Source organism: Microtus oregoni, unplaced genomic scaffold (assembly GCF_018167655.1).
Source record: "Microtus oregoni isolate MIOR12 unplaced genomic scaffold, Mior012 000006F_ref0000085, whole genome shotgun sequence".
NCBI classification, from domain to species: Eukaryota; Metazoa; Chordata; class Mammalia; order Rodentia; family Cricetidae; genus Microtus; species Microtus oregoni.
In genome coordinates this window covers 58479501-58506317 of record NW_024543065.1, presented here as the reverse complement: position 1 = coordinate 58506317, position 26817 = coordinate 58479501, and the positions used below count along the sequence as shown (strand labels likewise).

General features: G+C 46.2%; 1 protein-coding gene across 2 annotated transcripts; it reads left to right on the top strand.

Annotated features, from left to right (window-relative positions):
- The first annotated feature begins 4950 nt into the window (after positions 1-4950).
- Haus5 (HAUS augmin like complex subunit 5) lies at positions 4951-16055 on the top strand. Of its 2 annotated transcripts, none has more exons than XM_041654169.1 (19): positions 4951-5092; positions 5753-5815; positions 5911-5943; positions 6079-6103; positions 6969-7074; positions 7154-7313; positions 10074-10143; positions 10234-10316; positions 10742-10799; positions 10954-11075; positions 11238-11301; positions 11381-11511; positions 11730-11892; positions 12530-12610; positions 12720-12850; positions 13154-13265; positions 13348-13480; positions 15543-15675; positions 15784-16055. In XM_041654169.1, the coding sequence occupies exons 1-19, from the start codon at positions 4971-4973 to the stop codon at positions 15899-15901; spliced, it is 1908 nt and encodes a 635-aa protein (XP_041510103.1). In that variant the 5' UTR covers positions 4951-4970; the 3' UTR covers positions 15902-16055. The 2 variants fall into 2 exon arrangements, with proteins under 2 accessions (XP_041510103.1, XP_041510102.1); XM_041654168.1 differs by having other exon boundaries at positions 12720-12865.
- The last annotated feature ends 10762 nt before the right edge of the window (positions 16056-26817 follow it).

Genomic DNA, 26817 nt, shown 5'->3' with positions numbered 1-26817 from the left:
TATGACTTCCTGTCAGCTAGTTGCTGAACATCCTGACTCCAGGTTAATTTTATTTAACCAAACAAATGTAACATGTCTTTACATCATTAACAAAAGCAGCAGAAACAAATGTAACACCTTTACACAGTTAAAACAACACTCCGCACATTCCCAAAGCATCCTGCAGACCTCTCTTCATCCCAAAATGACTCAACCCTACTGCCCCCCTGAATTGTGAGCTCTCCACAATGAGGTTTGAGTGCACTTCTCTCCCCACAGTGCCACCAGCATCGTGGAGCACAGTCAGGTTTGTACAAGTCAAACAGTAAAATCTGGGCGAGTAAAATCAAGATGGACCAACTGGTAAAGGACCTTGTTTGCTGTGCAAGCCTGAAAAGACTCAATCCCTGGACCCATGGAAATGGGGATGGTAAAAAGCTGCTTCTATAGTGTCATCCTCTGGCTGGCACAGGACACATATATACATTAATAATAAATTTAAAGAATTTTAAAATGAAAAACAATGCCCAGAAGACTATATACCGAGAAAATATATGAGCCAAGTTTTCTGTCTTTTATTCTCCATTCAGACACGACTCACAGATTCAACGCAATGCCCATTAAAACCCCAGCAAAATTCCTCAAAGACCTCGAAAGAATGGTACTCAATTTCATATGGAAAAGCAAAAACCCAGGATAGCCAAAAAAATCCTGTACAATAAAAGAACTTCTGAAGGCATCACAATCCCTGACTTCAAACTCTACTACAGAGCTACAGTACTGAAAACAGCCTGGTATTGGCATAAGAACAGACAGGAGGACCAATGGAACCTAATAGAAGACACGGATATTAATCCACACATCTTTGAACACCTGATCTTTGATAAGGAAGCAAAAAATATCAAATGGAAAAAAAGAAAGCATATTTAACAAGTGGTGCTGGCATAACTGGATATCAACATGTAGAAGAATGAAAATAGACCCATATCTATCATCTTGCACAAAACTCAAGTTCAAATGGATCAAAGACCTCAACATAAAGCCAGCCACACTGAACCTTATAGAAGAGAAAGTGGGAAGTAGACTTGAACGCATTGGCACAGGGAACCACTTCCTAAATATAACCCCAGCAGCACAGACACTGAGAGAAACAATTAATAAATGGGACCTCCTGAAATGGAAAATCATCTGTAAATCAAAGGACACGGTCAAGAAGACAAAATGACAGCCTACAGAATGGGAAAAGATCTTCACCAACCCCACATCAGACAGAGGTCTGATCTCCAAAATAAATAAAGAACTCAAGAAATTGGACACCAAAAGATCACATAATCCAATAAAAAATACAGTACAAACCTAAACAGAGAACTCTCAATAGAGGAATCTAAAATGGCTGAAAGACACTTAAGGAAATGTTCAACATCCTTAGTCATCAGAGAAATGCAAATCAAAACAACTTTGAGATTCCATCTTATACCTGTAAAAATGGCCAAGATCAAAAACACTGATGACAACTTATGGTGGAGAGGTTGTGGAGAAAAGGGAACACTTCTGCATTGCTGGTGGAAATGCAAGCTGGTACAACCCCTTTGGATGTCAGTGTGGCGATTTCTCAGAAAATTAAGAAGCAACCTTCCTCAAGACCCAGTAATACCACTTTTTGGTATATATCCAAAGGATGCCCAATCGTGCCACAAGGACATGTGCTCAACTATGTTCATAGCAGCTTTGTTTGTCATAGCCAAAACCTGGAAACAACCTAAATGTCCCTCGACCAAAGAATGGATAAGGAAAATGTGGTACATTTACGCAATGGAGTACTACACAGCAGAAAAAAATAATGACATCTTAAATTTTGCAGGAAAATAGATGGAACTAGAAAACATTATTTTGAGTGAGGTAACCCAGCCACAGAAAGACAATTATCACATGTACTCACTCATAGGTGCTATTTAAACATAAAGCAAAGAAAGCCAGCCTACAAATCACAATCCCAGAGAACTTAGACAACAATGTGGACACTAAGAGAGACATACATAGATCTAATCTACATGGGAAGTAGAAAGTAGAAAAAGACAAGATCTCCTGAGTAAATTGGGAGCATGGGGACCTTGGGGGAGAATTGAAGGGGGGAGGCAGGGAGGGAGCAGAGAAAAATGTAGAGCTCAATAAATATCAATTAAAAATGTATTTTTAAAAAGACTCTGCTTTTGGAACCAAACTGTAGTTGGTTTTTGATCAGTATTTGTATTCCCAGTAGTAATTTAAGCCAAATTAAAGTCCAGGTTTAAGGAGCAAAACACCACTGGGTGATTCTCAAGACCCCCAGAAGTGAGGTGGGGGGGAGGAGAAATCACATGGCAGGGCTGGCGACTGGAGCTTAAATACCCTGTAGGCATGGTCTTGAGCAGTTTGTTTGGCAGGCTTTCTGAGAAGAGGGGAAGTAGAATGAGGAGGGGTGAGTGAGGTCAAGGGGAGCTTCCAACATGAAGACTTATTGTTACTTATGAATACTGGCCTTATCTTGGCTTGTTTCTAACCAGCTTTTCTAACTTATCCTATTTCTCTTTAACTATGTTTTGCCTCTGAGCTTTTTACCTTTCTTTATCCTATGTATTTTTCTTTCTGTGGCTCACCGTGTGGCTGGGTGGCTGGGTGTGTGGCCCCTAGCATGCTCCTCACCACGTTTTCTCACTACTTGCTCCTCCCATTCTGCTCTCAAGTCTAGATGTTTTCCTCCTATTTATTCTCTCTGCCTGGAAGCCCTGGCTATTTTTCCTGCCTTGCTGTTGGGCATTCAGCTTTTTATTAGACCAATCAGGTGTTGTAGGCAGGCAAAGAAATATAGCTTCACAGAGTTAAACAAATGCAAAATAAAAGAATACAACACATCTTCACATCATTAAACAAATGTTCCACAGCATAAATGAGTGGAACACATCTTAATATTCCACAACACCAAATATCAGTAGCTTGTAGCAGAGATTTTGCTCCCACCCCCAGTTCCTGAATAACCACTCTGAGGCTTAATATTAATTACAAATGGTTTGACCTATTAGCTCAGGCTTATTATTAACTAGCTCTCACAACTTAAATTAACCAATTTCTGTTATTCTGTATTTTACCGCGAGGCTTATGGCTTATTATCTCACATCTTGCTTCTCCGGCAGCTGCTGGTGTCTCCCTGACTCTACCCTTTTTCTCCCTGTATCTCTGTTTGGATTTCCTGCCTGGCTCTATTCTACCTAGCTATTGGCCAGATCAGCTTCTTTATTAGCCAATGGTAATAAAAAACATATTCACAGCGTACAGAGGGGCATCCCACATCAGTAGCTCATCCCAGAATTTGGGAGGCTGAGGTAGAAAGATCACAAGTTCTAACCCAACCTGGCCTACATAGACCCTTCCTCAGGAAAATGGATAAGGCTGGGAAGATGGCTCAGTTAGTTGTTAAGAACACTGGCTCCTCTTTCAGAAACTCGTGGTTTGATTCCCCTCAACCACATGGCAGCTAACAACCATCTGTAACTCCAATTTCAGGGACTCTGACACCCTCTTCTGACCCTGCACGTACTGCATGCAAGCAAAACACCAATACTCATAAAATAAAATTGAACATATCTTAAAATATATGTAAAGCTAAGTTAAATTAAACATTAATAAAATACGCATTAAGTTCATTGTCTCTCCTCATTTGATTCTCAGTGAATGAAAATGAAGACAGGAACACTCATGGGTATGGTTGAGAAGGGTTTTATTGTAGATAATGGACGTTCTGGAGGAAGCTCCACCTCGATCCTCCTCCTCCATCTCTCTCTCCCCAAACCCTGCCTCATCTCAGAAGCCCACCCAACAAAGCTCCTCCACAGATGCTCGAGCCCACTCCCACAGGGTATTTAAACTGCCCCTCAGAAAACAGACACGTGGTTTTTCAGTATCTCTTCCCTGTTTCCTCTCTTGGGGTGGGGATGGGGGGACTGGAAATCATCCAGGAGCGTTTTATCCATTAAACCTGAGCCTTTTATAATTCGGTTTGATTTGGTCTGATTTGAATCGCTGCATCAGTGGAGAGGCTTATGGAAAGCAGAATCTTTTCAGATAAGATAGGGAAAACAGACTGAACATGGCCAGCAAAATAGATCTGACCATGAGGGGAGAGAGAGGGGAAGAGAGCGAGAGAGGAAGAGAAGAGAGGAGAGAGGGGACCAAGAGGACAAGTAGCCCAAATGCCGAGTTCTATGGGAATCAGAAGCTGGGGGAAGGGAAGGGAAACTCGGGGGCTGGAGAGAGTAAGGGTAGGAGGTGGGATATGACAGCCAGAATGACTCTGGAACTGGTGCTTGCTAGGCGGGACTCTGAGGCTAGAGGCTAGCACACACCCTGACATGCTAATAAACACTACAGGCATAGGTTAATGGGAGAACCATATGTCCAAAGATTAGGGGAATGACTCCTTTTAGCAAGTAGGAACTGTTTTGTTTTTCGAGACAGGGTTTTTCTGTGTAACAGTCCTGGCTGTCCTGGAACTCGCTTTGTAGAACTCACAGAGATCCTCCTGCCTCTGCCCACCGAGTGCTAGGATTAAAGGCGTTCGCCACCACCGTCCGACCAGGAGCTATCATTTTTAAGTCCCCGAGGGAATGCTGGCTTTTGTCTACACGGACAGACTTTAGGAGAAGCAACTTCTTGGAACCTGACACTCATCCTCTTAGCGTGCAAGAAAATAAGGTGAAACCTTCAGGACCTTTTACCTCTTACAGTGAGTGAAAGAACAAAGGAGAGCAAGCGGGCGCGTGTATCCCAACCCGTCCTTTTCATTGTCACTCAGTGGAAGCGACACGCGAGCTTGAAGAGGCACTATAGAAAGCCACCTTGCTCCAAGACCTGGAAGCAGAGATCTGCAGGCGGCTTGGTAACCCGGGACGTCCAAGCGTCGCGCTCGTGACGTCATAGGTGGGCGCCATACTTGAAGGGAGTGCGGGAAGCTGCGAATGCAGCTGAGCTCTCTGACAGCCATGGATCAAATGCCGAAAGCGCGGGAACTTAGTTGCTGGGCTGCAGAAGAAATGGAGGTGCCCCAGGCAGCCCGCCCTGGGGAGTCGACGCTGCGCAGGTGAGGCCGCTCCTGGAGTAAGGACGCCCCATCCTAGAATTAGCCTCCAGAAGTGAGATCCCCTACCCTCCTAGAGGATGAGACACACACGCATACACCCGTAACTGAGGGCTCCCCACCCAGAGTGGTCTCTCCAAAAATAATAATAATAACAATAATCTTAGAGTTGAATGAGGACCCCAAGTAATTCCTGTCACGCCGCACAAAACAGGATTCCTGACACCTGTGATCATAGTTCAAGCGTTAGTGGAGCCCCTCCTACCCCCAGTGTGGAAATAGGATCTGCAGAGTAAGGCGGACCCTGCAGCACCTCGCCTTTACCCCTCTCCCTGTAAGCAAAGATGACACTACATGGTTAGCAATAGCCGTCCTATTGGGGACCGAATCTGTAGGAAGAATGACCCTGTTATGAAAGGTCATTTCCTCTCACATTCACCTCTGGAAGTGACTATGGCTAACCCTCTCCGAGAAGGAGGAGAACCCCATTGTGGAATGAGAATAGCCTCACACTTAGTGAGACGCCCACCCTTTCAGTGACACCCACTCACCCCCAGGAACACCTGCCTCTTTTTCCCAGGACCGTTCCGCCTAACTGTGGGAATGGCGGAGGGTCCTCCTCCTGGGTGATGCCCTGAGATACCTTCTGCTGTGTCTCCTCAGGCTGTGTCTGGGTCAGGGGTCTGACATCTGGGCCTATGTCGTGCAGCATGTACGTAATCAGAGGTAAGCCAAGCTGCTGCAAGAGAGGGGGTTGCGAATGGGGGGAAGGCCTGGGCAAGGCCTTCAGCAACTCCTCTCCCTCCGTCTTTCCCATGCAGGAGTATCAAGACGATCCGGGGAAACCTCCTCTGGTAACTGCTTCTTCAAGTCATCCTAACTATCATCCCCAATCCTGTCTAACCATGCCCGCGTCCACAGCCTCTGCTTCTTGCCTTCTACTCTGAAAGCCCCAGCCATCTCCTCTAACTCCAGTCTCATTTCTTTAGGTATGGCCATCAGGACAATCCAAAGGTGAGAGACCTCTGCTGTAAGAGTTTCTTTCAACCAAAAAAGAGCTTACAAGTATTTCGCTCTAGGCACTGTATGTGCTGGATACGTCAGGGACACTATGTCACAGAACAGCCTAGGCCTTTGTGCTCCCAGGGGCTGTAGTCCAGGGGAAGCCAGGCACCAGCTGGGTAGTGTAGGGAACTACGATCAGTGTGGCCAAACCACTACTGGTAGCTGCGAGCTGCAACTGCTAGTTAGGACGGTAGTTGCTTAAGGGGCAGATGCTGAATTTACCGAAAAACAACAATGAGGAAAAGACAGGTTTGGAAGCTGCTAAGGGACACAGGGAAGCAGTCAAGACTAGGAGGAGGCTCAACAGTTAAGGATACTTGCGACTCTTGAAGAGGACCCCAGTTCAGATCCCAGCATCCAGAGCAGATGGCTAACAACCATGATTTCAGTTCTAGGGGCTCTGACATCTGGCCTCCACTGGTGCCTGTATGCATGTGATGTGTGCCACGCTCACATTAAAGACTTAAGACGGAACTGGGCGTGGTGGTACTTGCCTTTTATTCCAGCATTTAGAAGCTTAAGCAAGAGGACTGTGAGTTTAAGACCAGTCTGAGCTAGTTATACAACAAAACCCTGTCTCAATAAAAATAAAAAATAAGAAAAAGCCTCTGACAGATGTGGAAGTCACCACACAGAAAACCAAAAAGATGGAGAGGTCATCCCAGGAGAGGGAGAGTCAGAGAGACTCTTGGTGCTTCTGTGTCATTCACCTCCCAGGAGAGGAGCCTGGTGCTACCCGGAAGGTAGTCCAGCCAGGGTCCGCCCCCGTGAATCCTAGCATCTAACCTTCTAACCCTCTACCTGACCCCACCAGGTCCGTCAGAAGCTGGAGCTGGAAGCCACTGTGGCCCGCCTGCGTGCCGAGATCCAAGGACTAGATCAGAACCTGGAGCTGATGGATCAAGAGACTGAGGCTCAGGGTGACTCGTGGGGCCAGCCAAGTGGGCCATAAACCCTGGGTGAGGGAGGAACTGACAGCCGCCTCTGCTCATTCCACAGACATGGCCATGGCGCAGGAGCTGCAAAGCATGAAAGAGACCCAGCATCGAGCTCTTCTCCTCAAGGCCCAAGCCAGAGCTGTGCAAAGACGGCAGCGTGGGCTGCAGGACCCCATGCAGAAGCTGCAGAATCAGACCAGGCACCTGCAGGGCATGCAAAGGTGGGGCTCAGCCTCCCCAGGGATGTTAGACATTACCCTTAGAGACCCCAGCACTCTGCCTGCTCCCTTCCTGATTCTGGAATTCTGACCTTGCAACTGTAACATAAGGGTCACCGGGTAGGACTTCTACCTTGGGTACCTGATCTGGTGCCAATTAGACATTTAGAACACTGGCTTTGAGGAAACAACTGAATACACAGACTAGGTCCCCACCCTTCAGAGCGGATGGCCTGCTACATAGAAGGCAGATGGTCACCTAGGAAATAGCTCACAGTTTCAGGAAGAGATAAATTCTGTGAAGGATCCTATGACAAGGGGGAAGGAGTAACGTTTAAGTTGGGGAAGGAGTCCCCATAGCTAGCTTATAGGCCAGAGCTCAGCTTGGGAAATGGACATCCAGTAGATAGTGCAGCCCAAGCCTTGCTGGCCAGAGGGACGTGTGAGGAGGTGGAGTGGGAGTGGGGAAAAGCCATGGAGGCTCTGCAGTTTCTCTCTGAAACAGCAGGCGTCCTGGCCTGGCTAATTAGAACCACATGATCTCGGGCCAAGTATTCTCTGTGCCTCTGTTTCTAAGATCTATGGAATGGCGTTAATTTTCAACCTCTCTAGTTAGTATAAGAATTAGGGGGGCTGGAGAGATGGCTCAGTGGTTAAGAGCACTTGAGTGCTCTTCCAGAGGTCCTGAGTTCAATTCCCAGCAACCATCAGTAATGGGATCAGATTCCTCCTTCTAGTGTGCATGAATACAGCACACATATACATAAAATACACTAATAAATGTTTAAAAAAAAAGATTAGTCGGAATCATGGAGAGTGCTCAGATGTCTGCCAGCTGCTCTGAGTGTGATAGGGAAGAGTCATATTGGGGAGGGTTTGGAATAGTGCCATGATACTCCCTAGGTCTCATGAGGGTGGTGTTTTGTTTAAGAGTAAATGTTTTTGTTTTTATTTCTTTTACATATGTAGGTTTTTTGCCAGCATGTATATCTGTGCACCATATGTATGCCTAGTGTCCTCAGAAGCCAGAAAAGGGCTTCGGCTCCCCTGAAACTAAAAGCTACCATGTGGGTGCTGGGAATCAAACCCAACTCCTCTGGAAGAGTAGCCAGTGCTCTTAACCTCTGCCCTATCTCTCCCTCCCGTGTAGCTGTGATGCTTGGCATTAAACCTCAGACCTCACATGTACTAAACAAGCGCTCTACTACTGAGCTATACCCCTTGCCCTTTGTTTGTTTGTTTACTTTGTTTTAGACAGGGTCTCTGTAGAGCAGGCTGGCCCCAACATGACAATGAACCATTCGCCTCTGTCTCCCAGTGCTGGGATTAAAGATGTGCACCACCCTGCCCAACCCTTACCCTTTTGCTTGTTTGTTTGAAGGTACATTTATTGTTTTTACTTACGTGTGTGCGTATGTGAGTTTATGTGCACCACACGCATGCTAGTGCCCATGGAGGCTGGAAGGCATCGGATCCTCTGGACCGGGATTTACAGGCAGTTGTGAGCCACTAAAGATGAGTGCTGGGAACCAGACCCAGGTCATGTACAGGAGCAATACGTGGTCTTAACCAGAAGCCATTTTTACGGCTCCAACTTGCCTTTTTTTTTTTTTTTTTTTGGTTTTTCGAGACAGGGTTTCTCTGTGGTTTTGGAGCCTGTCCTGGAACTAGCTCTTGTAGACCAGGCTGGCCTCGAACTCACAGAGATCCGCCTGCCTCTGCCTCCCGAGTGCTGGGCCAACTTGCCTTTTTTTACTTTCTATAAAATTTGAGATGAAGTCTTACTAAGTTACCTAGAGTGGCCTAAACTGACTTTGTAAGCATAGCAGCTGTGCCAGCTTTCCATGGCACTGGGAGGATAGGCTTGTGCCAGGCCCAGCCAAGTCAAGTTTTCCTTGTTATTGTTTTGAGACAGTAGTTTAGGCTGGCTGGCCTGGAACTTCCTATGTAGCCCAGGGGGCTGGAGAGAAGACTCGGGGGTTAAGAGCACTGGTTGCTCTTTCAGAGGATCTGGGTTCAGTCCCCATCACCTGCTGGCAGCTCACTGTGTAGCCCAGGTTGACTTCAGACTTTCAGTGATCTCCTTGTCTCAACCTCCTGAGTGCTAGAATCCAGTTCTTAACCTGTGGGTCGCGACTCCGGTACGTCGGAAGACCTTTTCACAGTGGTCACCTGAGGAAATTGGAAAGCAAAGATATTTACAGTGATTCATAACAGTAGCAAAATTACAGTTATGAAGTAGCAATGAAAATAACCTTATGGTTGGGGGTCATCACAGCATGAGGAGCTGTATTAGAGGGTCACAGTGTTCGGAAGGTTGAAAATCACTGGCTAGACTCTCAGGCACTGGCCTGACTTTCCCCAGATTTTTTTTTTTTAAATATTTATTTATTTATTTATTAAGTATACAATATTCTGTCTGTGTGTATGTCTGCAGGCCAGAAGAGGGCACCAGACCTCTTTACAGATGGTTGTGAGCCACCATGTGGTTGCCGGGAATTGAACTCAGGACCTTTGGAAGAGCAGGCAATGCTCTTAACCACTGAGCCATCTCTCCAGCCCTTTCCCCAGATTTTAGCAGGGTTGCTGACCGCTAAGGTCAGACCAGAGGGGACAGGAATAGGTAGACCAATGAGGAGGCTAGTATAGGAGATGACAGTGGCCCTAATCTGAGAGCCAGCCTATGAGAGCCAGGCAGGGGGAGGGGGAGCACAGACACCTGCTGTCCCTAGGACCCCATCCCAACTACACGCTTCCTTCCAGGAAAGCCAAAGTGGACGTGACCTTTGGACCTCTGGCGTCAACAGCCCCAGCCCTAGAGCCCGAGGTGTTGGTGAGAGTCCGGGGCTGGGTGGGAGCTATGAGGCATCAGGGATCAAGCCGAGGCCTGGAGCCCACTCATGCCCCATCCTCTTCCCTCTAGCATGATGTCCGGACGGCCTGCTCACTCCGGACTCAGTTCCTGCAGAACCTTCTCATTCCCAAGGCCAGGGGAGGCAGCATCCCGTGAGTGTTGCCAGGCTCCACACCCAGGGAAGGCCGTGGGCGTGAGGGCCAGGAGATTGCTGGTTTGTAAATTACTCAAGACTGGATTTCTGGAGTATGTCCCGAGGGCGGGATGAAGAAGATGCAGATCCACCGTAGACAGCGACATCCCAATCCATTTAACCAATGACATTCAGGGTGACTAGCCCTATGGGCATGTTTTTCTCTGGATCAGGGCTGTTTGGAGTAGGGAGGCCTGAGGCTCTAGGACTCAGAGGAGGCCCTTATGTAGCTGGGGCTCTGGTGAGGAAATGGGCATGTAAGGACTGGATTTCCTCATCTGTACAATGGGGACAACCATAGCTCCTACTTACAGGTAGTGGTGATAATTGGAGGGTAACCAATGTGTCCTACAACATCCTTTGTTCCCTTACCCAAATCCACAGAAGCCCCCGTGATGACCACTTCGGAAGTTCCCATCAACAGTGGCTGACCTCAGTTGAGGTGAGAGGGCGGGGCTCTTGGGAAAGGGTACTTCCTCCTGCTCCCCCATGAAACTTCCAACCCCTAAACGTCTAGCCATGAGTTGTTTCCCCACAGACCTGGCTCGCATCCCTGTACCACCATCCTGCCCTGATTTCTCACTTGTCCCTACCAGACACTGCTGAGAAACCACCCTGCAGGCCACATCTTGGCCGCCTTGAAGTACCTGGCTGCAGAGCGGGAGACGGAGATTCGGTCCCTGTGTAGGGATGGACTCAAGGAAGACGAGCTGTCCAGGTGTGCAGTGAGCTCCTATAGCCAGGCGCAGGCAGCATCCTGCAAACGGGCTGAAACTGAATGCCAGCCAACAGCAGGGGAGGGAAAGGCTGATATTGATGACCCACACCCATCACGACAAAAATAAAGGGTGCTCCCTCAGCTGTTCTGTCCCCATCCCAGAGCCCAGGCACCGTACCCATCGAACTCCAGCCAGGCCATGCCACCCTCTGCTCATCTCATCCAGGTAACCCTGGGGCACTCTCCTAAGTCCCACTGAACCATTCTGCCCATGGACCAAACCCACACAGACCTTGTTCCTCCAGGAGGGCTGGCAGGCTGTAGGTGCCCTCCTTACCCAGAGGGATGTGCTCCTGAGCGAGTGGCAGGACCTGACTGGCCGCCTCCAGAGCCTAGTGGAGGAGGTGGAGAGACACGCCCTGGGACCCAGTGAGAGGTAAGGAGGCTCCTTCAGCAGAGGCCCTCTCCCAAGAGGCTGGGGATCCTGGATGTCAGCTACCCTGGGGCCCCCTCACTTCCTTCCCTGGTGCTTGTTTCCCGTGGGGTTCTTCATGTTCCCCTCCCCCCTATCCCCACCATCCCCACCGTACACCCCTCCCCCCGTGACTGCCAGTCTCTTTGCTCTCTTTCACTGTCTCCCCACCCCCACCCCAGGAAGGTGCTGCTGCTGGGGCTTAGGTATAGTGGCCTGCGGGCAGAGCTCAAGGCTCATCATGCCCAGAGCCAGGAACTGGGGAATGCGGTTGGGCACCGGCAACTTCTGCTTCGGGAGCTGCAGGCCAAGCAGCAGCGGATCCTGCAGTGGCGTCAGCTAGTGGTGAGATGCCGGGCCTGCAGGAGGGGCAGAGAGGAGGTGCGGGGCCTAGAGATCAAGACCAGGGCCTCCAGGGCTTGAGGGACAGTTCAACGGTTCAGCATTAAGAGTGCTGGCTGCAGAGGCCCGTGGGGCCGCACACCTTCAATCCCAGCACTCCAGAAGCAGAGGCAGGTGGATCTTTGTGAGTTTGAAGCCAGCCTGGTCTACAGAGTTACTTCTAGGACAGCTAAGGCTGCACAGAGCAATCCTGTCTCAAAAAAAATATTGGATGTTTTCCCAGACAATCTGGGTTCAATTCCCAGCACCTACATGGCAGCTCATAATGGGGACTTCAGTTCCAGGGGACCCAATGCCCTCTTTTAACCTCTGTGGGAATCAGGCATGCATATGGTATGTAGACATCCATACAGGCAAAACAGCCATACACATAAAGTAAAAATAGGTAAATCTAAAAAAAGTTTTGAGGTATAGGAAGAAGAGTAATGAACAAACAAATGAGTTGAACCTCTATGTGGGGAGGGGACCCAGGGTGAGATTCCCATGAAGACTCAGGTCCTATACCCTGTAAGAAGGGGTGGTCTGCCCTGGGCAGTGGGAAGAACAGGAAGCTAGCATCATGGGCCTCCTGAATCCCCAGGAGGAGACTCAGGAACAGATCCGCCTGCTCATCAAGGAGAACTCAGTCATCAAGACCCAGCTGATCCGGGGCCCAGAGGAGGTGCGATGAGCGTTGGGCAAGGCTTGGCTAGGGAGGGAAGGTGGGCCCAGACCCCACTCACCCAGGGAGGGTAGGCCCAGACCCCCCACTCAAGCTCTCCATCCCACAGGTTCTGGCCCTGATTCAGCAGAAAGTTGTTCCCACCTCAGAGGCAGTGGCACCACAGAGCCAGGAGCTGTTCCGCCATTTGAAGGAAAAGGCCCAACACCTGCCCCACATTCTGCTGGGCCCCCTGCTATGGTACCATGCCAAAGGGTGAGAGGGGCCAGCCCCTTCTTCCCTGAAGAAACCATTCAGCTGGGTTCAGGTAGGGGAGAGCCACACTCTCAGAAAAGAAAGGTGACTAAGAAGACACGTGACATCCGCCTCAGGCCTCCACACATGCCTGTGCACACAAACGTAGCCCAGGGTCCCCAGACTGCCAAACCTCATCCCAGATCATCAGATTCAATCTGCCTCCCAGTCCTTAGGCCCATCTCCAAGTTCCTGTCCCCCCAGAGCTTCTGGAAGTCAAGGTGCTTAGGGCTGTATTGCTGTTCCCAGGCTGAAGCCGCGATCCAGGATCCTACCATCCATCCATCAACTGCACCCCACTACGCCAAAAGGTTCCAGCCTTGTCTCGCTGAGCCATATGTTGGGGCTGCCTGTAGGGAAAGTGAGTGCCCATGTCTGTCACTTGTCTACCCATCCCAATCCCAACTCTACAGCCAAGATGACCAACCTTTCCCCACCCCCAGGCAACCGAGCTACTACTTCCAAAGGCTGCCTCTCTCCGCCAAGACCTTCTGTTTCTCAAAGACCAGTGCAGTCTCCGAGAAGGAAATCTCCTTCATGTGAAGAACAGTCTGCCTCTGGGACCATCTACCAAGGGTACTTTGTCTTTCAGATCCAGCATTCCTTCCAGTTTGCACCACCATGGGCTTGCCATCAGAGTGTGCCTTTGTTTCTTTGTGTGTGTGTGTGTGTGTGTGTGTGTGTGTGTACGCGCGTGTGTGCATGAAAGTCAGAGGACAGCTTGTAGTCTGTTCTCTCCACCGTGTGAGTCCCAGGGATCAAGCTCAGGTAGTTAGGCTTGGCTTCCAACACCTTTACCTGCTGAGCCTCCTTGATGACCCAGAGTGTATTCTGTTGTTTCTTGAGACAGGGTCTGACTAAGTAGTCTAAGTTGGCCTCAGGAAAGCAGTCTGTTCCCTCAGCTGCCCAAATGCTGATATGATAGCCTTGCACCTCCACCCCTGGCCTCACGGTTACCCTGAACTCTTAATGTACCTGTAACAACTCTTGGGTCCCTCTGCTCTAAAGAATAATTGTGCTCCCTGCCCTCTTCATCTGGCAGAAACCAGGGCTTAGAGCCGGGCAGTGGTGGCCCACACCTTTAATCCCAGCACTAGGGAGGTAGAGGCAGGTGGATCTCTATGAGTTCGAGGCCAACCTGGTCTATAAGATCTAGTGCCAGGACAGACTCCAAAGCTACAGAGAAACCCTGTCTCAAAAAAAAAAGAGAAAAGAAAACAGAAGGAAGAAAGGAAGTCAGGCTTAGTTCTCATGGCTCCCTAACCCCCATGCCAGCTCATCAGCAAGCTCTCAGAGTCCCAGCTCCAGGCTTCTGTATCAGCCCCCACCACACTAGCCTATAGCTCAGGGAATTCCCAGAGACAGCAGGCCTAGATAAAGAACATGTAAGCGTCATGTGGAGGTCACAGACAGGGAATCAGTGACCATGATGCTTTCTGCATTACGTCTCAGTGGGGCTCTGATCTGATACATAGAGAGAGATTGAGCCCATTCACTATTCACATCATTCCCCATCTGCAAGAGTGGAAGGCTGGAGCAGAGTGAAGGGGCCCAGGGAAGAGGGATACTAGACGGGGTAAGGATGTTTCCCAGAGGGAAAGATGGTGAGTTGAAGGTAGCGCTCAGAGAGTAGACTGCTTGTCTGTAACTCCAGTTCCAGGGGACCTCATGCCATTTTCTGGCTTTTATTTTTTGTTTTTTTTAAGACAGGGTTTCTCTGTAGCTTTGGAGCTTATCTTGGCACTAGCTATTGTAGACTAGGCTAGTCTCAAACTCACAGAGATCCACCTGCCACTGCCTCCCGAGTGCTGGGATTAAAGGTGTGTGCCACCACCGCCCAGCCATCTTCTGGCTTTTTTAGACACCAGGCACACATGTGATGTATATATATACATGCAGGCAAAACTCATAAAATAAATGAACATAGCATACATAAATATGCATGCACACACCGTCCCAGTACTCAGGAGGTTTTAAAGGCAGGAGGATCGGAAGACTTAACAACATCCTTAGCTACATAGCAAGTCTGAGGCTAGCCTCTACTGCATTAGACCTTGCCTCTAAAGAAAAAAGGAAGAGCTAGGTGTGGTGGCACACACCTTTAATCTTGGTTCTCAAGAGTTAGAGGCAGAAGGGTCTTTACAAATTTGAGGCCAGTCTGGTCTACAGGACAGAGAGAGGGAGGGAGGGGAGAGAAAGGGAGAGGGAGGAGAGAAAGAAAGGAGAAACAAGAGAAAGTATAGTGTTTCATGGGTCCCCTGGAGTTAGGTCAGGTGTTCCCCAGAAGGGAACAGGAACCACAAAATGCAAACTGTTGCAAACCAGGAGGAGGCTGAACTCTGCTTGGGGGGCACTGGGGAGCCTGGAAGGAGAGGAAGAAACTCAGGAAGAAGCTTCTAGCTAACATGGAGGTGAGCAGAATGAAGAGTAAGGCCTGGAGCCTGGGAAAGAGGCCATAGAGAGGAGAAAAACTGAGGCAGCTGAGTGTGTGTCAGACTGGTGGACCATGAGGTAGAAGGCAGGAAAGTCCAGGTTGCAGCTTTGAAGGTGGCATCCTTAAGATGGGATCCCTGGGCATAGGGCATGAGGCTCTGTTCAGTCATACGACTCCAAGCTGCCTCCCCTCTGTCACCTCCAGAACTGCTGCAGATCCAGGCATCCCAAGAGAAGGAGCAGAAAGAAGACATGGGGCAGACCCTGAAGAAGCTGGAGGACCTGATGGAATGGGCACTGGAGAAAATCCCTGAGTTGCAGAGGATTGTTGGGGACTGGTGAGATGGGGCATTAGAGCATGGGGAGCTGATTGGTTTCACAACTTGAACTACTGACGGGAGGGTCTGGAGGATGAGACTTTCCTCAGACACCCTTTCTTTCCCTAGGTGGGAGCAGCCAGGCCAAGCCACTCTCGCTGGGGAGCTCTGCCAAGGCCTGACCCTGCCCCAGTGGCAGCTGCGTTGGGCCCAGGCCCAGGGAGCACTGCAGCAGCCATACAAATGAAGAGGCAGCTAGGAGCAGATTTTGTCTTTGCCCAGGAGGCTGAGGAAAGAGGACTGCCATCAATTTCTCAGCCAGCCTGGGCTACATAGTGAGATCCTATCTTAAAAATAAATAGTATTTAACCCCCAAACTTCACCTCCCTCAATAAAGCATTTGAAAGAAAGTTGCCCACTTTTGTCTGCTGTCTTGGCACAAGTCTTCAGTTCCCCTCTGGCTGCCATTCTGTGCTTCCTCTGAGTTCTCCCTCTGCCCTTCCCACTAAAGCCAAAAGAAAGGGGGTACCTTACAGAGGCTACTTCACTTTCCAGGTCCAACAGATGAAGTAAAATGGACCAAAGCCCCTGCCTTCGGGGACCCAGTGACCTAGGAGAGGGAACTAGCCAGATGGCAAGGTGATGACAATGTAGTACAGCAGAACCTAACTTCCATGGAGACATTAAGTAGGGCAAGGGTGTTGGAGGGAGATTTCCAGGGTGGAGCTTTGCTAAAAAGGTGATGGGGCAGCTGCAAGTGGATATCAGAGCACAGTGCCTGCCAGAATAGAGCCCTGTTGTCTTCTAGGCTCTGTTCTGATAGTCTGTGAATATAGCCCAGGCTGGCCTTCAGCTCATGTGCCTCCTGCCTCCACCACCACACTCAGTGTTTGTGCTACCAGGTTCTCTTAATTGCTTTTCTAAACACTGTGACAACCCAGTAGGTGGAAACAACACTAGAGCGGCTTATTTGGAGGCTATCGTGCATCCTGGTAGGGATGGCATGACAGCTGAAGGAACTCTGGTAGTGGGAGCTAAATGAATTGCTTGGTTAGATCATAATGGATCTGGAGACAGAGTTCTGAGTAGAGATCAGAGAAATACAGTGTCCAAGGCTCACTGCCAGCAACCCACTCCAGCTAGCCAGACCCCAGATCCCAAAGGTTTACCAACCTCACAAAACAGCACCAACATTTGGTGACCAAGGGTTCAAACATGAACCTCAGACTCCAACTCAAGTTTTACAGTTTGTACAGTTTTTATTTTATATTTTAGGTTTTCTTTTTTAAATTTTATCAATTTTATTGAGCTCTACATTTTTCTGTGTTCCCCTCCCTGCCTCTCCCCTCCCCCCTTCAATCCTAACCCAAGGTCCCCATGCTCCCAATTTACTCAGGAGATCTTGTCTTTTTCTACTTTCTACTTCCCATGTAGATTGTATGTACGTAAGTCTCTCTTAGTGTCCTCATTGTTGTCTAGGTTCTCTGGGATTGTGATTTGTGGGCTGGTTTTCTTTGCTTTATGTTTAAAAGCCATTTATGGGGCTGGAGAGATGTCTCAGAGGTTAAGAGCATTGCCTGCTCTTCCAAAGGTCTTGAGTTCAATTCCCAGCAACCACATTGTGACTCACAACCATCTGTATGGGGTCTGGTGCCCTCTTCTGGCCTGCAGGCATACGCACAGACAGAATATTGTATACATAATAAATAAATAAATAGATAGATAGATAAATAAATAAATATTAAAAAAATAAATAAAAACCACTTATGAGTGAGTACATGTGATAATTGTCTTTCTGGGTCTGAGTTATCTCACTTAAAATGTTTTCTAGTTCCATCCATTTTCCTGCAAAATTCAAGATGTCATTTTTTTCTGCTGTGTAGTACTCCATTGTGTAAATGTACTTTTTCCTTATCCATTCTTCGGTTGAGGGGCATTTAAGTAGCTTCCAGGTTCTGGTTATGACAAACAATGAACATAGTTGAGCACATGTCCTTGTGGCATGATTGATCGTTCTTTGGATATATATCCAAAAGTGGTATTACTTGTTGGGCCTTCTGTCCTGCCCAGTTCCCACAGCCATTTAGCCCCCCCCCCAAAAAAAATCACACAGAGATTCTGCATTAGTTATAACTGATTGGCCCCCTAGCTCAGGCTTCTTGTTAACTCTTATAACTTATATTAACTCATTATTCTTATCAATGTTAGCCACATGGCTGGGTACCTTTTTCGGTGGGGCAAGTCACATCTTCCTTCTTGTGTGTCTGGGCAGGACTGCAGAGGAATGGGCTTCCTCCCTCCCAGAATTCTCCTGTTCTCATTGACCCGCCTCTACTTCCTATCTGGTTGTCCTGCCTATACTTCCTGTCTGGTTGTTCTGCCTATATTTCCTGCCTGGCTACTGGCCAATCAGCATTTATTTAAAACATAATTGACAGAGTATAGACCATTCTCCCGTACCACTTCCCCCTCTTTTTTTTTTTTTAACAAAGGAAAATATCCATAGTCCATTTTTTGGGAATGTGGGCATAGTATTCCAGGCTACTTCCTGCTGTTTGGGGGCGCTGATAATCTTATGGGGACCTAAAGAAGATTTTGAATTATGATCAAGTCCTGACTGGAGTATCCTGTGAGTCTTGAACCTGTTCTGGATGTAGAATTCTGACATCGGGGCCATCTGTTCTACCGGAGATTTCTCAGCTGGTCTTCCTTGACCAAACCTGATTTTTCTTTAGTCAGAATGAATCCACAGTCTCTCATTTCCTGTGGAAACAAAAGAAAAATCTCTTCTCCAAAGTAACATACCTTTTGACTTCAATTTTGATGTCAAGGTATTTTCAAAATACCTATCTTAGATTAATTCAGCAGCATTTATAAGCAAATGTCTTTTAGCAGCTGTTGCTCCTTCCTCAGCATTCAAACAATTCAAAGAGAGCATAATAACATAGAGCATCCAGATTCTCTGTGTATTTTCCATATTTATGTGGCTTTACTTTAACCTCTATTTCTTTTATTTTACTTTTACTTTTTGAGACAGGTTCTCTCTATATTTTTGGCTGTCCTGGAACTCCCTCTGTAGACCAGGCTGTCTTTTAACTCACAGAGATCCACCTGCCTCTGCCTCCCAAGTGCTGGGATTAAAGGTGTGTGCTGCCACATCTTGAACTCACAGAGGTCTGTTTACCTCTGTCTCACAAGTGTTGGGATTAAAGGTGTATACCATCACACCCAACTACTCTGTTTTTTTTTTTTTGTTTTTGTTTTTGTTTTGATTTTTTCGAGACAGGGTTTCTCCTTAGCTTTTGGTTCCTGTCCTGGAACTAGCTCTTGTAGACCAGGCTGGCCTCAAACTCACAGAGATCCGCCTGCCTCTGCCTCCCGAGTGCTGGGATTAAAGGTGTGCGCCACCACCGCCCGGCTCTGTTTTTTTATTTTAAGGACTTTAACCTTCTTTTCTCTCCCAAGCCAGCATATATTTTTAACACACAGTAAACCATTTAGAGGGTGTTTTTTTTTTTGTTGTTTGTTTGGTTTTTTTTTTTTTTTTTTTTTGGATTTTCGAGACAGGGTTTCTCTGTAGTTTTTGGTGCCTGTCCTGGAACTAGCTCTTGTAGACCAGGCTGGCCTCAAACTCACAGAGATCCGCCTGCCTCTGCCTCCCGAGTGCTGGGATTAAAGGTGTGCACCACCACCGCCCGGCTGAGTTTTTTTTTTTTAATATTTGAATCTCTCTTTACTGTATATCTCTTTTTCTGACCACATGAGTCTTTAATTTGCTAAGCAATATAGGTAAGATTAAAGCCATGGCTTTGACGTCTGAATCCAGCCCATTCCTTAGCTTTATGAAATTCCAGGTTCATGGTGGAGATACCAGCCAGAGCCACATTTATTGCCACAACTCTATGGCGTTTCAAGGTCTTTGCCAGCAAGCAAGCTGCAACAGTGTGTCCACAAACAACACTCAAATGCTCTCTCTGTAGCCAAACCTCCTGCCTCAAAGGGCCAGAGTTTGCCCTGGCAGGACAGCCCAGAATGAAGGCATTTTAAAACGGGGCAACTTTTTTCCTGTTATCACTGAAAGCTAAAAAGCACGCAGTCAGCTTTTATCAACACCATTTAAGTGTTTCATGGCAGGACCACTTAAAGAGCTGCAACTGGGTTTTGAGGAAGGTTGTTTCCTAATTTTCTGAGAAATCGCCACACTGACATCCAAAGGGGCTATACCAGCTTGCACTCCCAACAGCATTGTAGAAGTGTTCCATTTTTTCCACAATCTTTCCAACGTAAGTTGACATCAGTGTTTTTGATCTAGGCCATTCTTACAGGTATAAGATGGAATCTCAGAGTTGTTTTGATTTGCATTTCTCTGATGACTAAGGATGTTGAGCATTTCCTAAGTGTCTTTCAGCCATTTTAGATTCCTATGTTGAGAGTTCTCTGTTTAGGTCTGTACTCCATTTTAAATTAAATTATTTGGTTATTGTTTTTTTTTTGGTGTCCAGTTTCTTTTAATTTATATATATATTCTCTCTCTGCTTTTTGTTTAGTTTGGATAAAGGTTTGTCTATTTTGCTGATTTTCTCAAAGAACCAACTCTTTGTCTCATTGAATCTTTGCATTGTTTTCTTTGTTTCTACTTTGCTGATTTCAGCTCTCAATTTGATTATTTCCTGCCATCTAGTTCACTTAGGTGAATTTGCTTCTTTTTGTTCTAAAGTTTTCAAATGTTCTGTTAGTTCACTGGTGTGGGAATTTTCCAGTTTCTTTATGTAGGCATTTAGTGCTATGAACTTTTGTCTTAGCACTGCTTTCATCGTGTCCCATAAATTTGGGTATTTGTGTGGTCATTTTCATTGAATTTTAGGAAGTCACTAATTTCTCCATTTATTTCTTTCTTGACCCATTGATGATTCATTATTTAATTTCTATGTGTTTGTGGGCTTTCTGGAATTAGTATTGCTGTTGACTTCTAGTTTTAAGCTATGGTTATCTAATAAGATACATGGGGTTATTCCAGACTTTTTTGGTATTTGTTGACATTTGTTTTGTTACCGAGTATGTGGTCAATTTTTTTTTCTTTTTTTTTTCTTTATTTTGTTTATGTGGTCAATTTTTGAGAAGGTTCCATGAGGTGCTGAGAAGGTATATTCTTTTGTGTTTGGATGAAATATTCTATACATGTCTGTTAAGTCCATTTGAGTCATAACATCTGTTAGTTCCCTTATTTCTCTGTTCATTTTTTTTTCTGACTGACCTGTCCAGTGATGAGAGTGGAGTGTTGAAGTCATCCACTATTAGTGTGTGGGGTTTAATGTATGATTTAGGCTTTAGAAGTGTTTCTTTTAGATATCAGAGTGCCCTTGTATTTGGGGCATAGATGTTCATTGATGGATTTTTTTTCTGTGACTAATATGAAATGTTTTTCTTTGTCTCTTTTGATTGATTTTAGTTTATAGTCTATTTTGTTAGATATTAGGACAGCTACACCAGCTTGTTTCTTAGGTTCATTTGACTGGAAAATTTTTTCCCAACCCTTTACTCTGAGGTGATATCTGTCTTTGAGACTGAGGTGTTTTTCTTGTATGCAGAAGAAGGATGGATTCTGTTTTCATATCTAGTCTGTTAGCCTGTGTCTTCTTATGGGTGAGTTGAGTCCATTTATATTAAGGGATATTAATGACCAGTGATTGCTATCTCCTGTTAATTTAGTTTTCGTTGTTGGGGATGTTAATTTGTATGTTTTTCCTTTCTTTGGGATTTGCTTTTATGAGACCATCAATTGTCTGTGTTTTTGTTGATGTAGCCAACTTCCTTGGGTTGGAATTTTTCTTCTAGTGTTTTGTATAGGGCTGGGTTTGTGGCTAGGTATTGGTTTAATCTGGTTTTGTCATGGAATATGTTGTTTTGTCCTTCTATGGTGATTGAAAGTTTTGGTGGGTATAATAGCCTGGGCTGGTATCTGTGGTCTCTTAATGTCTGCATAATGCTTGACCATGAACTTCTGGCTTTCATTGTCTCCAATGAGAAGTCAAGTGTAATTCTCATAGGTCTGCCTTTATATGTTACTTGGCCTTTTTCCTTTTCAGCTCTTAATATTTTTTCTTTATTCTGTATGTTTAGTGTTTTGATCATTATGTGGCAAAGGGACTTTCTTTTTGATCCAGTCTGTTTGGTGGTCTGTAAGCTTCTTGTATCTTTATAGGCATATCTTTCTTTAGGTTGGGAAAGTTTTCTTCTATGATTTTGTTAAATATATTTTCTGTGCTTTTGAGTTGAACATCTTCTTTTCTCTACCTATTATTCTTAGGTTTGGTCTTTTCATGGTGTCCCACATTTCCTGCATATTTTGGATTAAGCTCTTGTTAAATTTAATGGTTTCTTTTAACTGATGAATCTATTCCCTCTATTATATCTTCAGCACTTGAGATTCTCTCTTCCATCTCTTGTATTCTGTTGTTTATGCTTGTGTTTGTTCCTGACTGTTTTCTCATGATTTCTGTTCCCTCAGCTCATGTTTTCTTTATTGTCTCTATTTCAGTTTTCATGTCTCAAATAGTTTCTTTTTTTGATTACTTTTTCTTGGATTTCTTTATGGGATTTGCCGATGTCTTCCAATTTTTTGTTTATCTTTTCCCCCATTTCTTTGAAGGAATTTCTCATTTCCTCTTTAAGAGTTTCAAATAGTTTCCTGAAGTTATTTTTTTAGGTCATTTTCTTCTGTTTCATCTGTATTTGGTTTTTCAAGTCTTGCTGTTGTAGGGCTTCTAGATTTTACTGGTGTCATCTTGCTCTTTATGGTGTTGCATGTGTTCTTACCTTTTCTACTCATCTTTTCCTCTAATTGGTGTGGTTTGGATGTGATTCTGGTGATTAATCTTCTAGGTGCCAGTGGATCCAAGGATCAGATGGTTGTTCCTAATGATACAGTCAGTGCCATGGTTCTAGTTACCCCGTTGGTCACTTTGTGTTCCTGGAGGTCGCTCAGCGCTCCCATGGTTTGCTCCATTCCTGTGGAGTTTGCTGTCTCAGGTCTGCTCTAGTCTAGGTTGCTGGCTCAGACCTGTTTCTGTAAATGTCCTTGATCTGGATCTGTTCCTGTGGAGGTTCCTGGCTTGGGGTTGGTCCTGCAAAGGTCTCTGGCTCTGATCTCCCTTGGAGGTCTCAGAATCAGGTGTGCCCAGACCCACAGAGGACCTGGCTCAGGCCTACTCTCTCAGAGGTCCCAGACTCACGCCCAGACCCACAAAGGTTTCTGGTTCCTGCCTACTCCATTGGAGGTCCCAGACTGACACCCAGACCCACAGAGGACCTGGCTCAGGCCTATTCCCTTAGAGGTTCCAGACTCATGTCCAGACCCGTAGAGATCCTGGCTCAGGTCTACTCCCTCAAAGGTCCCAGATTCATGCCCAGACCCACAGCGGTTTCTGGCTCAACAGTTGCTCCACTGTGCCTGCTTCTCTGGAGTTTGCTGTCTCAGGCCTTCTCTGGCCCAGGTTGCTGGCTCAGTCCAGCCTCCACAAATGTCCCTGGTCTGGATCCGCTCCTGTTCCTGTGGAGCTAGCAGGAGCTAGCTGTCTCAGGCTTGCTCTGGCCTAGGTAGCTGGCTCAGTCCAGCTCTTTTGGAGTTCACTACTTCAGACCTGCTCTGGCCTAGATCACTGGCTTAGTCTTACAGTTTTTTATTTTTTTTTTAAGATTCATATTTATTATGTATATAGTGTTCTGCCTGCATGTGATCCTGCAGGCCAGAAGATGGCACTGGATCTTATTACAATGGTTGTAAGCCACCATGTGGTTGCTGGGAATTGAATTCAGGACCTCTGGAAGAGCATTCAGTGCTCTTAACTGCTGAACCATCTCTCCAGCCCCTATTTTTTATGTTTGGAGCTACTTGGAGTTTATCCAAGAAAAAGTATCTGATATTGTTTTACTTTACACATATCCCAATAATACTTATTAAACTTTGGAGGAGCAGTGGTGAGCTAACTCACTGGGTAAGGGCCTCCACACCTGATGACCTGAGTTCAATCCCCGGGATCTCACTACATTGTGGGAGGAGAGATCAACTCCTGCAGTGGTCCCCTATCTACCACATGTGCTATGGTATGCACATGGGCACACACAATTAAGTGTTATTTAAATTTTTCATAAAAGGAGACAATGCAAATACCCTATGATACTGTATTTGCTTATCAAGAAATGAAACTTGATTTTCCTAAAACATTCATTGTAAATAAATGACAACATAGTGGCCAGGTGGTGGTGGCACACACCTTTAATTCCAGGCAGAGTCAGGCAGATCTGTTACACAGAGAAAAAAAAAAACCTGTCTCAAAAAATAAAACAAAACATAGACGAATGAACAATCCTGGTTCCCAAATTTCTGACGAAGCCAGGAATCCCAGGGAAACAACTGATTCTAGATCTGGGTAAAGAAGTATGCAAATGTATAGAAATTACTTTGTACCAGAAAGCAAGGATGTCCTTCAGAACAACTGGCCAAGTGGGCACGATAGAGCCAACCTAAGGAGCTCTCATATGTCAAAGATGGAGAAAAAAATCTGCCCAGTGAAGTGGTACACCTGTGATCCCATCACTGGGAAAGGCAGGGACAACAGACATTGGGTTTGATGTGGTCTACACAGTGAGACTTCACCCACACACAACCCCTTTAAAAAGTAGCACAGAACTCTCTATTTCTATAAGACTGTGTCCAACTTCCTAAAATGATGGAACAGAATCTTGGCATCACCAAGGGCAACCTGGCATCATGAGCTTCTGAAGGGTACAACCAAATACAGTGGGTTAAAGAACAACAGCACTATGAAGTATGCTGGCCTTCCCCACCACCATCTAGGCTGAGTTCCACACATGGGGTATTTTTTGTTTGTTTGTTTGTTTTTTGAGAAAGGGTTTCTCTGTAGCTTTGGAGCTGTCCTGTAACTAGCTCTTGTAGACCAAGCTGGCCTCGAACTCACAGAGATCAGCCTGCCTCTGCCTCCCGAGTACTGAGATTAAAGGCGTGCGCCACCACCCAGTTCACAACTATGACTTTTATCTGTTATCCCAGTACTCAAAAGACAAACACAGAATTGAGGTCAGCATGGTGAGTTCCAGACCAGCCAGAACTACACAAAAGATGTCTCCAAACACCAAAAACTTTAAATATAAAATTATGGCCTAAGCCGGGCGGTGGTGGCACACACCTTTAATCCCAGCACTCAGGAGGCAGAGGCAGGTGGATCTCTGTGAGTTCGAGGCCAGCCTGGTCTACAAAGGGAGTTCCAGGACAGGAACCAAAGCTACAGAGAAACCCTGTCTCGAAAAAAACAAAAAAAAAATTATGGCCTAAAGCATAAGTTTTCATGAGTCTATATTGATATAAATGATTGAATAAATGAATGACAATAGAGAAATCTGTCACTCACAATATATCTAATAATTTATATTTATATTCTTTCAAGGAAGTGTAGTAAAGTCACACAGTGGCACACACACACCCTGAATTCAGGAGGCTGAGACAAGAGGATGCTAACCTGGGCATATAAGCTCCTGTATCAAAAAGAAGTAACATGTAATTCCTTATTCTTTTTTTTTTAAGTTTTATTTATTTATTATGTATACAGCATTCTGTCTGGATGTTTTGCCCACAGGCCAGAAGAGGGAGCCAGATCTCATTATAGATGGTTGTGAGCCATCATGTGGTTGCTGGGAATTGAACTCAAGACCTCTGGAAGAGCAGCCTGTACTCTTAACCGCTGAGCCGTCTCTCCAGCCCTAATTCCTTATTCTTTAAGGCTGCACTTGATGGTGTCTTTCTTCGAAAAGCACTTTTTTTTTTTTACAGGATTTCTCTGTGTATCTCTGGCTTCCTGGAACTCTGTAGACCAGACTGGCCTCAAACTTACAGAGATCCACCTGCCTCTGCCTCCTGAGTGCTGGGAGTAAGGTGTACAAAGAAATGCACTTTTTAAAGGAACTCTATAGTGTAAATGCTCAATATAACCTCATCCAAGCAATAGGTGATAACCCTGTGTATAATTTGTATTCTTGGGTTCTGAGGAGAAATTCACTTTACCCTCTGTAGCCTTTTTCCCAAATACCCATGACCAGAATAACGATGAGGAAAAAAACAAACAAACATCAAATCACAAATGAAGAACACAATACAAAACACCTAAGCAGCATTCCTCAAACGTGTCACAGGGAAGAAGAGCCCATGGAAACCCAATGTAACAGGAATGTGGTATCCTGGTGAGATGTTAGAACAGAACAGGAACATTAGACGAACACAGGGGGAACCAGAATAACCCATGAACCTTAATTCATGAAAATGTTAGCAGGCTTGGCGGAGCAGTCAGGAGACAGAAACAGCTGATCTCTGAGTTCAAGGCCAGTCTTTAACTTAAAAACAAACAAAAACTTCAATTCTCTCTAGATAGCTCTAGCATCAAAGTCAATATTTTGGTCCATACCTTCCAGCCACTTGGAAGGCTGAGGCCAGAAGATTTCTTTTTTCTTTTTCGAGACAGGTTTTCTCTGTAGCTTCGGAGCCTGTCCTGGAACTAGCTCTTGTAGACCAGGCTGTCCTCGAACTCACAGAGATCCTCCTGTCTCTGCCTCCCTAGTGCTGGGATTAAAGGCGTGTGTGCGCTACCACCGCCTGGCTAAGGCAATAAGACAACCTAGGCTACCAAGTGAGGTCCATGTCTTGGTTCAAGGGCCAGACCGTCTCAAAAACCAAACAAAACCCCAAAAGGAAAACATGAAGGCAGTCCGTAAAGTTAAGTTTTGTCCAAAACATAACAATAAATAAAAATAAAAAATGAACTGACGCCTATGAGAGCGTCAGGAGACCCCTGCCCTGGGTCAGGCGTACAGATAACGGACTCGGCAGTGTTGACAAACTTCTACTAGAGGGGCCCCCCCGAACTTCAGTGCTTCTTCGAAATTCCGGCTTTCACAGCGGGCTGGGCCTGATGACGTTGTTCGCTCTCATTCGCCCCCTTCATTCCTGAGGGCGTGGCCTGACCGTTCTGCCGCGCTCTGACAGCTGCGGGGCCCTTCCTGTCCCTGTCCTTCCGGCACTCTGATTGGCTTGTGCTCCTCCTGGGGGTGTGGCCACATTTCATTGGCCCCTGTTCCTGGGCCTACGGCGTCACG

Excerpts from the sequence above, each read along its gene's own strand:
- Haus5 (XM_041654168.1), top strand. The coding sequence starts at position 4,971 with ATGCAGCTGAGCTCTCTGACAGCCATGGATCAAATGCCGAAAGCGCGG. Across the intron at positions 7,075-7,153 it reads TCAAGAGACTGAGGCTCAGG|ACATGGCCATGGCGCAGGAG; the intron begins GTGACTCGTGGG and ends CTCATTCCACAG. Across the intron at positions 12,611-12,719 it reads TGATCCGGGGCCCAGAGGAG|GTTCTGGCCCTGATTCAGCA; the intron begins GTGCGATGAGCG and ends TCCATCCCACAG.